At 38.6% G+C, this 17,955-nt stretch overlaps 1 protein-coding gene across 1 annotated transcript in view; it reads right to left on the bottom strand.

Moving 5' to 3' along the window:
* The window catches only part of ELP4 (elongator acetyltransferase complex subunit 4), a 635,326-nt gene that overhangs the window by 313,474 nt on the left and 303,897 nt on the right, over positions 1-17,955 (bottom strand). The window contains exon 6 of the mRNA XM_053689320.1: positions 9,332-9,440. Within this exon, the coding sequence (XP_053545295.1) occupies positions 9,332-9,440 (109 nt within the window). The remainder of the gene's footprint in view (positions 1-9,331; positions 9,441-17,955) is intronic.

Genomic DNA, 17,955 nt, shown 5'->3' with positions numbered 1-17,955 from the left:
CTTACTGCTGCCATCAGCTCATGACTCTTGCTAATATTATGTCTTAATATATTTACACAATAGATAATTCTATATGTAATTATTACAGGTCCGCATTCCATCCAGATAGAGCTTGCCGGGCAATAAATTCAAATTCAACCCTGTTTTTGTAATTTTTTGCCTTCCTTTTCTATGGCATTTAATCATGGGCCTTTTGTTGCGGTAGGGGCTGCCCCCATGTACTCCACAATCATTATCACTCCTCTTTCTATAGTGATGTTTTTTACACCACATGTATGTATGTATATATATATATATATATATATATATATGGCTTTGTATCATTTTCTTTACATACTGCACCCAGTGATAGCTGACTAGTTTGATTAAGAGTAGTGGATCACTAATTACATATATATATATATATTCCAAATGTCGGTAGAAGCATTCCTGGTATATATATCCGGCAATATATGCCTCTATTGCCCCGGGTGCACTTCAAAGTAATATATATATATAGATTTATTTATATATATTAGGGCTGCAACAACTAATCAGTAAGTTTGATCATAAAAATAGTTGTCAACCAATCTCATTATCAATTAGGTGGTCAGCGATTAGTTGGTCAGTTGCACAGTACCAGCTGCTTTAATCTGATGATCTACTGCAACTAAGATTGTGCAAAAAAAAATTGAATTTATTTATTTAATCGTTTTTTTTATCCGATTAATCGGACAATAATCATCCGATTAATCGGATAGAAAAATAAATAAATAAATAAAAAATGTTGCACAATACCATGTGCAGGAGTTCATCGGATTGAAGCAGCTGGTGATGTGCAATTAACTAACTAATCGCTGACCACCTAATTGATAATGAGATTCTTTGACAACTATTTTTATGATCAATCTTACCGATTAGTTGTTGCAACCCTAATATACATATATACACAGTATCTTTTTTTTTTGTAAATATTTTATTATATCTTTTCATGTGACAACACTGAAGAAATGACACTTTGCTACAATGTAAAGTAGTGTGTGTACAGCCTGTATAACGGTGTAAATTTGCTGTCTCCTCAAAATAACTCAAACACAGCCATTAATGTCTAAACTGTTGGCAACAAAACAAAATTTATGCTTACCTGATAAATTTCTTTCTTTTGCAATGTAACGAGTCCACGTATTCATCCTAACGTGTGGGATATTGTCCTTCCTGACAGGAAGTAGCAAAGAGAGCACCACAGCAGAGCTGTCCATATAGCTCCCCCGTTAACTCCACCCCCCAGTCATTCGACCAAAGACCAAGGAAGAAAAGGAGAAACTATAAGGTGCAGAGGTGACTGAAGTTTACATAAAAAATACTATCTGTCTTGAATAGACAGGGCGGGCCGTGGACTCGGTACATCGCAAAAGAAAGAAATTTATCAGGTAAGCATGAATTTTGTATTCTTTTGCATGATGTACTGAGTCCACGGATTCATCCTAACTTGTAGGATACCAATACCAAAGCTTTAGGACACGGATGAAGGGAGGAACAAGACAGGAACCTAAACGGAAGGCACCACTGCTTGCAAAACCTTTCTCCCAAAAATAGCCTCGAAGAAGCAAAAGTATCAAATTTATAAAATTTTGAAAAGGCATGAAGCGACGACCAAGTCGCAGCCTTACAAATCTGTTCAACAGAAGCATCATTTTTAAAAGCCCATGTGGAAGCTACCGCTCTAGTAGAATGAGCTGTAATCCTTTCAGGAGGCTGCTGTCCAGCAGTCTCATAAGCCAAACGGATGATGCTTTTCAGCCAAAAGGAAAGAGAAGTCGCCGTAGCCTTTTGACCCCTACGCTTTCCAGAATAGACAAAAAACAAAGAAGATGTTTGACGAAAATCTTTGGCTGCCTGCAAATAAAATTTCAAAGCACGAACCACGTCCAAGTTGTGCAACAGACGTTCCTTCTTACAAGAAGGATTAGGACACAAAGAAGGAACAACAATTTCTTGATTGATATTCCTGTTAGTAACAACCTTAGGTAGGAACCCAGGCTTGGTACGCAAGACCACCTTATCAGTATGGAAAACAAGATAAGGAGAGTCACATTGTAATGCAGATAGTTCAGAAACTCTTCAAGCTGAAGAGATAGCAACTAGGAACAAAACTTTCCAAGATAAAAGCTTAATATCTATGGAATGCATGGGTTCAAACGGAACCCCCTGAAGAACTCTAAGAACTAAATTTAGACTCCATGGTGGAGCAATAGGTTTAAACACAGGCTTAATTCTAACTAAAGCCTGACAAAAAGCCAGAACGTCTGGAACATCTGCCAGGCGCTTGTGCAACAAAATAGACAGAGCAGATATCTGTCCCATTAGGGAACTAGCTGATAATCCTTTCTCCAATCCCTCTTGGAGAAAAGACAAAATCCTAGGAATCCTGATTTTACTCCAGGAGAAGCCTTTGGATTGCACCAAAAAAGATATTTACGCCATATCTTATGATAAATTTTCCTGGTAACAGGCTTTCAAGCCTGAATCAAGGTATTTATGATTGACTCAGAGAAACCCCGTTTTGATAGAATCAAGCGTTCAATCTCCAAGCAGTCAGTTGCAGAGAAATTAGATTTGGATGCTTGAATGGACCTTGAATCAGAAGGTCCTGTCTTAATGGCAGAGACCAATTGTGGAAGGGATGACATGTCCACCAGGTCTGCATACCAAGTCCTGCGTAGCCACGCAGGCGCTATAAAAATCACTGATGCTCTCTCGTGCTTGATTCTGGCAATCAGACGTGGAAGGAGAGGGAAAGGTGGAAACACATAAGCCAGGTTGAACGACCAGGGTACTGCTAGAGCATCTATCAGTACAGCCTGAGGATCCCTTGACCTGGAGCCGTAACAAGGAAGTTTGACGTTCTGATGAGACGCCATCAGATCCAACTCTGGTGTGCCACATAGCCGAACCAGTTGAGCAAACCTCCGGATGGAGTTCCCACTACCCCGGAAGAAAAGTCTGACGACTTAAAAAATCTGCCTCCCAGTTCTCTACACCTGGGATATAGATCGCTGACAGATGGCAAGAGTGAGCCTCTGCCCATTGGATTATCCTTGAGACCTCTATCATCGCTAAGGAACTCTTTGTTCCACCCTGATGATTGATATAAGCCACAGTCGTGATGTTGTCCGACTGAAACCTGATTAATCTGGCCGAAGCCAGCTGAGGCCATGCCTGGAGAGCATTGAATATCGCTTTTAATTCCAGAATATTTATCGGTAGGAGAGCCTCCTCCCGAGTCCACAAACCCTGAGCTTTCAGGGAATTCCAGACTGCACCCCAGCCCAGAAGACTGTCGTCTGTCATCACTATTACCCATTCTGGCCTGTGGAAACACATTCCCTGGGACAGATGATCCTGTGACAACCACCAAAGAAGAGAGTCTCTGGTCTCTTGATCCAGATTTATCTGAGGAGATAAATCCCCATAATCCCCATTCCACTGATTGAGCATGCATAGTTGCAGTGGTCTGAGATGCAAGCGAGCAAACGGAACTATGTCCATTGCCGCTACCATTAGTTTCGATTACCTCCATACACTGAGCAACTGACGGCCGAGGAATGGAATGAAGAGCTCGGCAGGTGGACAAAATCTTTGATTTCCTGACCTCCGTCAGAAATATTTTCATGTCCACCGAGTCTATCAGAGTCCCTAGAAATGAAACTCTTGTGAGGGGGGAAAGAGAACTCTTTTTTTACGTTCACTTTCCACCCGTGAGACCTTAGAAAGGCCAACAATAAGTCCGTGTGAGACTTGGCTAGTTGGAAGGACGACGCTTCAATTAGAATGTCGTCTAGATAAGGCGCCCCTGCTATGCCCCGTGGCCTTAGAACTGCCAGAAGGGACCCTAACACCTTCGCGAAGATTTGCGGCGCCGTGGCCAATCCGAAAGGAAGCGCCACAATCCTGCTTAGAGCCAGCAAAGGAGAATGACTGGGGGGTGGAGTTAAGGGGGGCGCTATATGGACAGCTCTGCTGTGGTGCTCTCTTTGCTACTTCCTGTCAGGAAGGACAATATCCCACAAGTTAGGATGAATCCGTGGACTCGGTACATCATGCAAAAGAAAAGTGAGTACACCCCTAAGTAGAAATGTCCAAATTGGGCCCAAAGTGTCAATATTTTGTGTGGCCTCCATTATTTTCCAGCACTGCCTTAACCCTCTTGGGCATGGAGTTCACCAGAGCTTCACAGATTGCCACTGGAGTCCTCTTCCACTCCTCCATGACAACATCACAGAGCTGGTGGATGTTAGAGACATTGCACTCCCCCACCTTCCATTTGAGATGCCCCACAGATGCTCAATAGGGTTTAGGTCTGGAGACATGCTTGGACAGGCCATCCCCTTTACCCTCAGCTTCTTTAGCAAGGCAGTGATCGTCTTGGAAGTGTATTTGGGGTCGTTATCATTTTGGAATACTGCCCTGCAGCCCAGTCTCCGAAGGGAGGGGATCATGCTCTGTTTCAGTATGTCACAGTACATGTTGGCATTCATGGTTCCCTCAATGAACTGTAGCTCCCCAGTGCCGATCCAGATCATGACACTCCCACCACCATGTTTGACTGTAGGCAAGACACACTTGTCTTTGTACTCCTCACCTGGTTGTTGCCAAACACGCTTGACACTATCTGAACCAAATAAGTTTATCTTGGTCTCATCGGACCACAGGACATGGTTCCAGTAATCCATGTCCTTAGTCTGCTTGTTTTTAGCAAACTGTTTGCTGGATTTCTTGTGCATCATCTTTAGAAGAGGGTTCCTTCTGGGACAACAGCCATGCAGACCAATTTGATGCAGTGTGCGGCGTATGGTCTGAGCACTGACAGGCTGACCCCCCACCCCTTCAACCTCTGCAGCAATGCTGGCAGCACTCATACATCTATTTCCCAAAGACAACCTCTGGATATGACGCTGAGCACATGCACTCAACTTCTTTTGTCGACCATGCCGAGGCCTGTTCTGAGTGGAACCTGTCCTGTGAAACCGCTGTATGGTCTTGCCCACTGTGCTGCAGCTCAGTTTCAGGGTCTTGGCAATCTTCTTATAGCCTAGGCCAACTTTATGTAGCGCAACAATTCTTTTTTTCAGATCCTCAGAGAGTTCTATGCCATGAGTTGCCATGTTAAACTTCCAGTGACCAGTATGAGAGAGTGTGAGAGAGATAACACCAAATTTAACACACCTGCTCCCCATTCACACCTGAGGCCTTGTAACAATAACGAGTCACATGACGACGGAAAGGGAAAATGGTTTATTGGGCACAATTTGGACATTTCAACTTAGGGGTGTACTCACTTTTGCTGCCAATGGTTTAGACATTAATGGCTGTGTGTTGAGTTTTTTGAGGGGACAGCAAATTTACACTGTTATACAGGCTGTACACTCACTACTTTTCATTGTAGCAAATTTAACAGGTGCTAAATTAACCCATTCCTTTAAACAACTTATACCTGCTGACTCATATTACATAGATATGCGTTAGTATATGTAATCTGCAATTGCATATTGCATATACTAACGCATATCTATGTAATATGAGTCTGCAAGTATAAGTTGTTTAAAGGAATGGGTTAATTTAGCACCTGTTAAATTACACAGCCTATTTAAGGAGTACTTCCGAGTAGGCATGTCACTCTTGAAAAAGTTTCTAAGCACAGAAACGAAACGTACGTCGAGTGAGCTAAACACTGGAGGTCTTAGGGAGGCTACCAGGTTCATGATATTGGGGGTACTGGTGAGCTGAGAGATCTTTGTACTTAAAGTGTATTAATAACTTGCTATATAACGTGCTATATTTTATATGTACCGGTTGTAACAGTGTGCTGTGGTCTCCTGTATGAACTATGTGAGAAACACACAGCTGAATATAATTATCAGCCCTGACCACACTGAAGAAAGCGGATCCATTAGACGCTGAAGCAAGCTTCATGGTTGTGTACAACCGATGTGTACTTTTAATCTGTATATTCTGTGAGTAGCACTCTGGGCTAAGGGGCTATCAAATAAACTTGTTTGAATCTTCTACACTTAGAGGCGTGTTGCGCTTTTCTACTTTTTCATTTTTCTACAGCTAACGGTCTGATGAGTCTGTGATGGGACTTTAACACTGAGGAGCTGCAGTGAGTACACGCTGATTGGTTTGGGATCTCATGAACTCCCTCTAACGAAAAGAAATTAACTTTGCCGGGATACAATACAGGAAGCATTGTTTAAGGACATTGAGATTTTCAAAGAGGTACCGCAGTGACTAAATTTGAGGCTGTGTTTATTAGGGTTGCACCGATACCATTTTTGTATGACTGAGTACAAGTACCGATACTTGTTTTCAAATACTCGCCGATACCAATTACCGATACTTTTTCTTTATGTCATGTGACAGTTTACCAAGCACAATACAGACTAATTATTTAAAATTCCTTCTTTATAATTATAAAGGACTGTAATTCAAAAGAGATTATGAAATAATAAAAAAAGTTCACTAAACATGTTTATAAATAAAAAATATTACAATAAAATATTACATTTAAAGGGGTGATGCAATTGGGTTGTAGGGCTGTTATATAACATCAATCTGACATTTGTATGGAGGTTCGACTCTAAGTTGAACAGTCTTTCACTTTCCACACTACTGCATGGGGCAGAAAGATATTTTTGGGCCATTTTAGCCAGATCTGAAAATCTGTTTATTAACTGCCCAGTACTTCAGGGGTTTGTCTGAACGAGGTACAGTGATCTCTCCTACAATAATACAAATAACAGCAATTTGTATTGTCAGAACAGTAGTAAACAATTTTTAGTTTAGTCTCCACTCCAGTTTAAAATGAAATGGGAACATGCAGTTTGAGAAAATACCACAAGATAGCATATGGGTAGGAAGTGGAGGTATCGTTTTAAGTATCGGTGCATTTGCACGAGTACAAGTACTCATGCAAATACTTGGTATCGGTACCGATACCGATACTAGTATCGGTGCATCCCTAGTGTTTATATAAGCCTTATGGACATTATATCTGTTTGAACGATTTACGGCTTTAGCGCACATTTATTTTTAACATTTGCTGGGTCACTATTATGTTGGAAGGTAAACCTTCTTCCCAATGACAACTTCCTGGCAGAGGGCAGCAGATTTTCCTCAAGAATTTGACGGTATTTTGCCCCATTCATTATTCCTTATATACTGACAAGTGCTCCAGTGCCTGCTGCAGAGAAACACCCTGATAATAGGATATCACCACCTCCATGCTTTACTGTAGGTATGGTGTTATTTGGATGGTGAGCTGTATTGGATTTCCTCCAGACATATTGTTTGGTGTTGAGGCCAAATAATTAAATTTTAGTCTCATCTGACCATAACACCTTTTTCCATGTGGCCTCAGAATATCCTAGGTGTGTTATGGCAAAGCTCAGTCATGACTGCATGTGGCCTTTCTTGAGCAGTGGCTTTTTTCTTGCAACCCTCCCATACAAGCCACATTTGTGGAGAATTTGTAATATTGTTGACACATGCACACAATGACCACTCTTTGTCATAAATTCCTGCAACTGCTTCAGAGTTGCTGATGGCCTCTTGGTAGCCTCTCTGACTAGTTTCCTCCTGGCTCTTTCATCCAGTTTAGAGCGATGTCTTGATCAAGAGAGGGTCTGTGTTGTACCAAATACCTTCCACTTCTTAATAATAGATTTCACTGTGCTTCTAGGCATTCATAAAGCCTTTGATATTTTCTTGTATCCATCTCCTGACTTGTGCCTGTCCACAACATTATCCCGGAGATCTTTTGACAGTACCTTGCCACCTATAGTTGATTGTTTGTTTCAGTTACACTACCAAGGAATGAGATGCTCCAGGAAAGTTATATTCATGCTGAGCTTATCAATATACCCACAGCTGATCACAGTTGAAGGTCAATTGGCTTTGTGTGTGCCGTTGAGAAGGTGATTAGCTACACCTGATTGATTTTACAACTAATTTTACGAGGGGGTGATCCTTTTTGCAACTCAGTGATTCTGTTTTTGCATTGTTTTTATTTTTGCCTGACATGTTGGTGTTTTATCTTTCACTTGGATGTTATAAGTTGCACTGAGTAATTACAACCGGTTAAACAAAAATGGAGTCTGTCTTTATTTCAGGCTGTAAAGCAACAAAATGTGATTATTTTCAAGGGGGGTGATTCTTTTCAATACCCACTGTATATATATATATGTATGTGTGTTTTCATTAGTATATCTTTGTCATTTGCAATTATTACTTCTGAATAACTCCTCCTCCCTTAAATGGGAAGGCCAACTTCCTAATACATGGTGCCCGCATATAAATGTATGATTATCAAGCACACAAATAATATTGTACTTCCTAAAAAATACAGTGGCACAGGGGATGTAGGTAATGTTACAGGGTGCCATCATCTTATCTTTTCTCCTTTAGAGGGCTCTTTTGAGTTTTGGCCACCCAGAGCAAATATTTTTATTTCTGCCTTTTCCTGGGACCACAAAAACCATGACACACATTCTTAGTTCTAATTTTTCCCTGGGGCCGCATGAGGTCCTTGGGCCGCCAGTTGTCCATCCCTGTGCTACAGAATGTTATTATGGTACTACTGCATGACTAGGTCTGAACTAGCAATCGCTAGTGGTCTTCAACTGAACAAGGGGAGTGAGCCAATCAGAGGCTGCATATGCACATAACTGCCAATCACCAGGCATGTTCCGGATCTGCAGTGTATTGCTGGTCCAAAATTACTTTAACTATGTGTTTAATCCCTTTGTGGCAGTCTAGTACAGTAGAGTATTTTATTCATGTTCCTTAATGTTCCTTTAACTCAGAACTTATGCAGAAAATGTATCATGGCAATGTAATGTAACACAAATACTCTTGTGTTTTCTACTATTTGCCAATCACCTGTCTACATAGTAACATAGTAAATGAGGTAGAAAGAAGATAGTAGTCCATTGAGTTCAACCACATACATATATATCTTGTCCTTGACTCCTAGACTGGTAAACACCCAACTTTTCAATGCTATGAACCAGTGCTCAAATCTTAAATACTGAATCTCTTTACTGGAGATTTGATAAAGATTAAAACCTATTTATACATTTGCATCTTTTTTAATAATCACAATTTTTAAAATGAATAATAAAAAAAAAGTCTTTACTGCATCTGAAATCTAACCAATCTCCCTGTGTGTCCCTATAGACAGTAAGGATCTTTTATGTTCACAAAACAGTTGAGTTGCAGTTCTCTAGGACCTAGTATGTGCTGCAGAGGGTTCATAGAACCATCTTCCTTCCTTAAACACAATAGAACTCACCATGATAGTCTTTATATAATGGATTGGTTTCTCTCTCAGCGCCAACAAATGATTCAAGGCCAAGTACCGTATCTGACAAGCATCTTACACGCACTGTAATTGCTTTATTCTGTAAAACAAGCAAACAAAATACACAATGAGAACACCATAATAAATGTTTGTGAAATAAATCGGTGTCTTATCAATGAACAATGTAATAGCTCGAAATAAATCTACTCTATAAAACTACTCACAATCTGTTCAAATTAAATAGAGACACTCAGTGCAGCAGAACAGAGTATGTCCCTGCAGTGCTGCAATGTTTCACATATTTAAGTGTAGATAATCAATCCTTAAACATATTTTCTACTCAGAGCTAAAATGGTGCACCACAGATTATTCTTCCATTTTGTATCACACAGGAGACATTTAAGGCGCTCATTGACTAGCTGGGTTACTGGCAGTTTCTTCAACGTTAACAACATATTTTTTTTTTAATTAAAGGGACAGTCTAGTCCAAATAAAATGTTCATGATTCAGATAGGGCATGTCATTTGAAGATTTTTAATTTACTTTTATCATCAAATTTGCTTTGTTCTCTTGGTATTCTTAGTTGAAAGCTAAACCTAGGAGGTTCATATGCTAATTTATTAGCCCTTAAAAACAGTCTCTTATCTGAATGTATTTTGATTTTTTTTCACAACAAGTGGGTGTTAGTTCATGTGTGCCATATAGATAACATTGTGCTCATGCCCGTGGGGTTACCTAGGAGTCAGCACTGATTGGCTAAAATGCAAGTCTGTCAAAATAACTGAAATAAGGGGGCAGTCTGCAGATGCTTAGATGCAAGGTAATTTCAGAGGTATAATGTGTATTAAAGGGAGAGTAAAGTCAAAATTAAATTTTCATGCTTCAGATAGACTATGAAAGAAAAACATTGGGTTCAGTGTCCTTTTAAATTCATGGGAGGAACAAGGCTCCTAAGGGTGATCAGATATTCATCAATGCCTGACAGAAATAGACAGTTGATTTACCAACTTCCAAATTAAAACGTGTTCCATATATTTCTATGAATAGAATTCTTCAAGGCTTTTCTGGCCTTTTTTAAAAAGCTCACCACAGTCTCTGACAACTCCAACTTCTTTAATTTGTTTCACTCAACCAACAAGTCTTTTAGGCAAATTATCTCGCTGAAACCGTTAATGGTGTCCCTTTTTGTAGGCTTTTCAGCAAAGGGAACCAGTGAATTGTGGGTCAATTTAAAATGATTACAATGATGTCTACTATGTCTTGTTTTGTGTTTCTGAACTCTATCAGGATCAGAGAAAATGGAAGGAAAATAAACTCTAGGTGACATCATTTATGGCCAAAAGAAATGATGGCCAACACATGGTGACCTCAGATTAATATTTTAGAAGCCTAAACGGTTGCATATAAATATATGGCACAGGGCTAGATTTAGGTAAGATTGCAAAAAATAATCAATTTCTCTTCCATCCAGAGAGCTTTTTTGAGTTGAGGTCACCTCAAAGCACACATCTTTAGTTAGGCTTTTTTCTGGGGCCACAAAATAAACTGTAGAACACATTGTTAGTTTTGTTTTTTTCTTGGGCCTAGTGCAGAGGGCTGTATGTAGCCATTGGGGTACCAACTTGCCATCCCTTACTTAGTGCATTGATTCCCTGAGCATTCAGAAATATGGTTTTTGAAAAATAACTTCTCCAACTTTCAACTGATATCTGTAGACATTATATCTATTCCCAGCTTTCACTATAAAAAGACTATAATCTTGAAAGAGAAACAGATTGTACTCAGCTCTAGGGCATTTGCTGGGTCTCAATTCTAAGACATTTTCTGGACAGAATGAATTCATACAACTTTACAAACCTTAAATGGAACCTTAACTTTAATCAGTAGTTATTACCACCCTCCGAGGTTCCTCCAATAAGAACCTACTTTAGAGATTGGAAGCAATCTATTGCCATTTTAGATGTTTGAGAATACCTAAAACCAGATTCTGAGAGATATGTTGTTGTTGATGCTTTATGTTGGCTAAAAGTAGAGTTGAGTTGGTCTAAAGTGGCAACTTGTCTACTTCACCAGAAGAAAAGTAAATTACATAACTCCCAGCAAGGCCAAGTCAACATCTGGCTATACATTTCCTGTTTTTTTTGTACTACAATGGATCACTTAGCCTTCCACAAAAAAAGACATCACAGACTAGAATGTCTGCAATTTGACACACAAAAACATTTGATGTCAGAAACGCTCCCCCCCCCCCAACTGATCAACCAGAATTGAGATATGAAGTCCTTGTCTTCATACTTATAGGTCTGTATTTTTTTTATTTATTTTTTTAAATAAAAAAGTGTCTGGGACGCTTAATATAGAATATTCAGCTAAGTGCCAGATAATTAAATAGATTGCAATAACAACCTCCCAATTTCCATAAAAGGGTACTGAAAGAATCAAACTCACTCCTTCCTTCCATCCATTCTTTCTATAAAAAAGGATACAAATGGAGGGTGCTATAAGTCAAAGTCTTAAAGGGACATGACATCCCAAATTTTTCTTTCATGCTTTAGATAGAGCATATCATTTAAAAACAACTTTACAATTTACTTATATTATCAAATTTGCTTCATTTTCATGTTATCCTTTGTTGAAGGAGCAATGCATTACTGGGTGCTAACCGAACACATCTGGTGAACTGATGACAAAAGGCATCCATCAGCAGATAACTCCCAGTAATGCATTGCTACTGCTGAACCTACCAAGATTTGCTTTTTAACGAACAATTTCAAGTAAACAAAGCACATTTAATAATAGAAGTAAATTAGAGAGTTGTCTAAAATCACATGCTCTGTCTGAATCATGAAATATTTTTTTGGGGGTTTTCCTTTAATAAAATGTATTGGTCAAATTACACATATAAATATATTCCTGATTAAAAGTCTATAACACCAAATATTTAATAAAACTGGGACGTCTCCCATAAAACCACCTTAACAAGATTATTGCTTTGATAATATCCGTAGTTAAGAGGCCATAAGTATTCGTATTCACTTGTATAAGTATCCCAAAACTGAGTAATACTGATACCTGTGGCCTCTTAACTTGCGGATATCATCAAAGCAATAATCTTTTATAGGAGTGGTTTTATAGGAGACGTCCCAGTTTTATAAAGATTTGATGTTATGGACCTTTTTTTTTTTTTTTTATTGAGGCATAACAATGTAACAATATTGTCAAAAAAAAGAAATACCGACAGAGAAAAAAAAAGAAAAAATACAAGCAGATTGACATACATTAATATATCATCAACCAAGATCAAACAGAAATATGCCAAAACATTGCAGACTTTTTGTCTGGATTAACAAAAAAAAAAGAACAAACGAAAGTAAATGAAGCCTCTTATTTTCTATTATTTATCAACCTTCTTATACATCCTATATCTTCAGGCTAAATAATAAATAATCTCTTGCCTAATGCGACCTATTTGAGCTGGAAGTGGTGGAGAGGGGTGCGGGAAGAAAAAAAAAAAAAAAAAAAAAAAAAAGGGGGGGGGGAAATTATTTTTTCTTTCTCTTCTCTCTCCCCTCCATAAATAAATGAATAAATAAGAAGAAAAATTTAGTGGGAGGGAGAGGTTGAAGGGAGTGTCAGGATCTTCTATTACCATATACCTAATAGGACTATCTCCGAGTGTCTAAAGGGATATATTAGTTGATTTATTTCTTCTGGAGTGAATATCTTAATGAAAGCCGACCATTTTTGGAAAAATAAAACCACCTCTCTTTCAGAGGTTAAAGATACATCCATTTGTTCAATAATACATTGTTTTTTCATATAGTTTTTAATTTCTTGAATGCTAGGTATTGAGGAGTCTCTCCACTTTCCAAAAATTAAATTTCTTGTTGCCAGAATCGCCCCATTCCTAATTTTTATTTGGTCTAAATTTGTTGTAGGTTCTATAAGAAATACCACCATTGCCAATGAGAGAGAGAGAGTTGAGAGCTTTAGTGCATTAGTTAGCCAAAATTCTACTTTTTTCCATAGTTGTCTAATCCTCGGGCAAGACCATATCATATGGACTATGTCAGCAGCCGGGAGAGAACATTTGGGGCATATGTTAAATTCATAATTGTGCCACTTAAACCCTTTAAGTGGAGTATAGTATGTTCTGTAGAGTAACTTGATGTGTGATTCCCTCCAATTTGCGGATAATGTAGTCTGGGCTACAGTGGCTATAGATTTTCCCACCTGTTCTGCCTCGATGTCTAAGTCTGGTGTTAATGAATTCCATTTTGATGTTATCTGTTGAAGATTAGACTCTCCATCTTGGCTTATCAACAGATCATACCAACAGGATATAGAGGATAAGTCGTTTTTAGCCAGGATGGGCCAATTGTCTAACTTCCCCCATGACCAAGACCATCCATACTTCTCCACAAGTGAGAATAGGTAATGTCTGGCTTGAAGGTAAGCAAAAAAAATCTTTATTGCTTATATCAAATTCCTGTTTCAACTTTTCAAAAGTTTTGATCGATGGAGTGCCTTGTTCAATAAGTTGAGTCAGGAAAAGAAGACCCTTTCTTTGCCACATTTGAAATACTAATGTTTGAGTACCTTCCTGGAATTCTGGGTTGCCACATAGTCCTTGGAATTTTGGAATAGTTAAATCGATATTTAATTTGCGCCCTAATTTTTTCCAGGCTTATATAACCATATATATTGATTGAAGACCTCCTCACTTTTTTCGGAATTAGTTGATTGGCAGTGAATTAAAGCTGAAGGGTTATAGGGAAATATGATACTTTTCTCCAGACTATTATTTGTAAAATAGTCCTTATTTAAGATCCAATCTATTGCGATGCGCGAGAGAAAAACCAGGCTATATTTACTTAGGTCTGGGAGAGCCATTCCTCCATACTTCTTAGGTAGATAGAGTTTGTTTAGGGAAATTCGAGGTCTTTTACATTTCCAAATAATATATCGCAGTGCCCTATTTAAGCTTTTCCAATCTTTGACTTTTAAGATCACCGGGATATTTTGGAGAGGGTAAGAATCTTAGGAAGAAGGACCATCTTGAACAAAGCAATACGTCCCGATAAAGATATCGGGAGATTTTGCCAGTTTACCATATATTCTTTAATTCTAGCCAGGATGGGAGAAATATTGAGAGTGTACCACTCTTGTGGATTAATTGAGATATAGATCCCTAAGTATTTAAAATGAGTCAAGACTTCCTTGAAAGGTATCGTGTCAATTGAGGCCTCATTTTTTCTAACCCATAGTAGCTCTGATTTAGAGATATTGAGCTTATAACCTGTGAAGGATCCAAATGAATTAGTGATCGAGATTAACCTTGGAATGTTAGTCGCTGTATTAGACATATAGATTAATACGTCATCGGCATATAAGCAATTTTTGGGTTCTACTGAGCCAATTCTTATCCCTTGTATCATCTGTCTGATTTTAAGGGCCAATGGTTCAATCGCTAAGTCAAATAAAAGAGGTGACAGCGGGCACCCCTGTCTTGTGCCCCTCTGGAGGTAATTAAATTAGACTCAAGTTTAATAATAGATAATCTAGTTGTAGACTTAGTGCAGAGATTATTGATAAAAAAAGGGAATTATCCTTGAAACCAAACGTGTTAAGGCATTATTGATGTGCTGATGGAAGACAGAGTCAAACGCTTTTTCTGCGTCTAAAGCGATAATTGCTATATCAGATTGGTCTTGGGATAAATCTTCCAGAGCAATTATGAAAGTAGTCAAGGACTAGGAATAATTCCCTAACCTTAGCAGCTAGATTGCGCCTGGACAAAAAAACCCGCCTGATCTTTATTAATGAGATCCCCCATTACTTTTTGGAGTCTTTTGGCTAAGATGGATGATAATAGCTTGTAAATCTGTGTTAAGTAAAGCGATGGGTCTATACGACTCTTTTTTCAGGGGGTCTTTCCAGGTTTCAAAATTAGTGTTGTAATAGATGCTGTAAAAGATAAAGGAATAGGTTTAGTGTCTACAAAGAAATAATTGAATACTTTTCTTAAGTGGGGGGTTATAATTGGAGTAAGGAGTTTGTAAAACTCATTAGGGAGAAAATCTGGGCCAGGTGCCTTATCCAGGCGGGCTTCTTGAATGCCAAAGTAACTTTCCTGCTCAGAAATAGGGGGCGTTGATTCCACTTACTGCTTCTTCATTTAAAACCGGATGATCAAGTCCTTCCCAAAAAAGTTCTGAGGCTTCTTCATCTGATTCCCTAAACGAATAGAGATCTCTATAATAAATGAAAAAAGGCATCAATAATCTCTCTTGAATTTGAAGTAGGTTTCCTTGTTCTAAAATCGAATCAATAGTAGAGCTTCCTTGTGTGTTCTTAACTAAATTTGCTAATACTTTTCCTGCCTTATTTCCATGCCTGTAGAATTTGGCTCTGGTTTTATAATCCTCTTGGATTGGCAACATGCATTAGAAAATTATCTCTCTCTCTCTTAGCCAAGGTGTACCTCTTCCAATTTACTGATGTTGGTTGAGATAAATATTTACTATAGCTATTAGTAAGTGCTCTCAGTACTTCGTTCTCCCTCAGAGTCGCCTTGCGCTTATAATCGGCCATGTATGCAATAATTTCCCCTCTCATTACCGCCTTACCAGCTTCCCATAGTATATTTGGATCCTTGACAGTGTCAGCATTTATAGTAAAAAGATTCAGACATTCTAGTTGTCAACCATTCCCTAAATTTTGCGTTTTTCGTTAAAAACTTAGGGAAGAAAAAACGATGTGTAGCTGATTTTTTTTCGTTTAATGGTATTTTTAATGTTATTGGAGCATGGTCTGAAAAAGTGACTTGCGATATTTTCGATGTAGTGCCAATTCTCATGCACATTCTCAGTGACTAGAAATAAATCGATTCTAGAGAAAGATTTTACACTTTTAGCTTTACATGATAAACTCCCTTCGATCTGGGTTTGAATTCTTCAAATGTCTTTAAGGGCTAGATTTTTAAATAAAGTTTTAAACATTTTGCCTCAAGCTTATCTCTTTTAGTCAAACCGCTATTGAGTTTTTGCCTGAGCCTATCTATCTGCGCTCTTGGGGTCATGTTGAAGTCCCTGCTAGAATTAATAGCCTTCTCCTATTTGCAAAATTTTAGTTTGTAGGAATTCCCAAAAACTTCTATCAACGTTGTTAGGAGCATACAAGTTGCATAAAGTAAAAATAGAATTAGCCATTCTTATTTTTAAAATCACAATTCTACCCTCTGGGTCGTATATATTCTGACAAAATCTCATATGGGTTTTTTTTTCCTATGAGAATGGCTACGCCTCTCTTTCTGCATGTACTTGGTGTGAAGAACACTTCACTTACCCAGGAGAATTTTAGCTTTAGAGTTTCTTCTGCGTTTAAATGTGTCTCCTGGATAAATGCGATGTCAGAGTTAAGTTTTCCTAAATTGAGAGATTATCATCTTCCGTTTCATTGGAGTTGAGACCCCTCCAACATTCCAGGAAGAAAAATCAAATTTTTTATATTAGACATTCTTTACACTTTTTCTTTCTAAATTTCTTCGCCCTCCCCTCCCTTGGGATGAGAGAATCCTCTAAAAATAAAAGGGAGAGAGAAGAAGAGAAAAAAAAAAAAAAAAAGGGGGGGGGGGGGGGAAAGGGGAAAAGGAAAAAGAGCCTCCCAGCACCACTGCCGTCGCTTTTCAATATTGAGGCCTGAAGGATAAAAATGAGAAAAATAAAAAAACCAAAAAACCATCAAATACCAGAAACTCTTATATAATAGGCGACATCGATGGCAGATACAATCTTAATCTCATATTAAATTTAACATCATGGTGCATATTACTTAACACATTTTTCTGTATAGAATTTTTCTGCCTCTGCGGCAGTCTCAAAAAAGTGCACCTGGCCCTGGAATTCTATTTTCAGCCTAGCTGGGTAAATGACCGTAGCAGAAAGACCCTCTTTGATCATTCTACCGCAAATTGGGGAGAGCTCCCTCCTCTTCAGGGAGGTTTCGTAGGCAAAGTCTTGGAATACTAATATTTTGTTCCCATCTAGTAAGATAGGGGCATTTTTACGAAAAAATTGCATGACCTTGACCTTATCCTGAAAGTTCAGGTATTTCACAATTATAGGTCTAGGTCTTAATCTATCACCCGCTGATAGGGGAGGTCTCCCCAATCTGTGGGCTCTTTCTACCATTAAAGGCAGTGTTTCCTGAGGGATCTTTAGAAGTTGAGGTAAAGTTTCGGCTGCAAACTTCACTAGGTCGTGTACCCTGGAAAGATTCTGTAACTCAGATTATTCTGATATTGTTTCTTCTAGACCTATTTTCTAAGTCCTCGATCTTGTTCTGTAACTCTTTCAGAGCTAAAGAGTTTGCCTGTATTTTAGTAACTTGTGCAACTGAATGATCTTCAAGATCAGACACCCTTTGCTCTACTTCTTGAATCCTTGCTGAGAATTGCTTAACCTCCACAGAGAGTGCATGGAGGTCTTGCTTTATTTCCATTCTGAGGGAGTCAAACTTGGGATTTAGAGCTTCAAGGATATCTTTTACAATTATTTGGGAGCTAATGACCTCTTTTGATTTTACAGAAAATTCAGGTTCTGGGTGTAAATCAA

This window comes from Bombina bombina, chromosome 7, assembly GCF_027579735.1.
Source record: "Bombina bombina isolate aBomBom1 chromosome 7, aBomBom1.pri, whole genome shotgun sequence".
NCBI classification, from domain to species: domain Eukaryota; kingdom Metazoa; phylum Chordata; class Amphibia; order Anura; family Bombinatoridae; genus Bombina; species Bombina bombina.
This window is presented reverse-complemented; position numbering and strand designations above follow the sequence as displayed.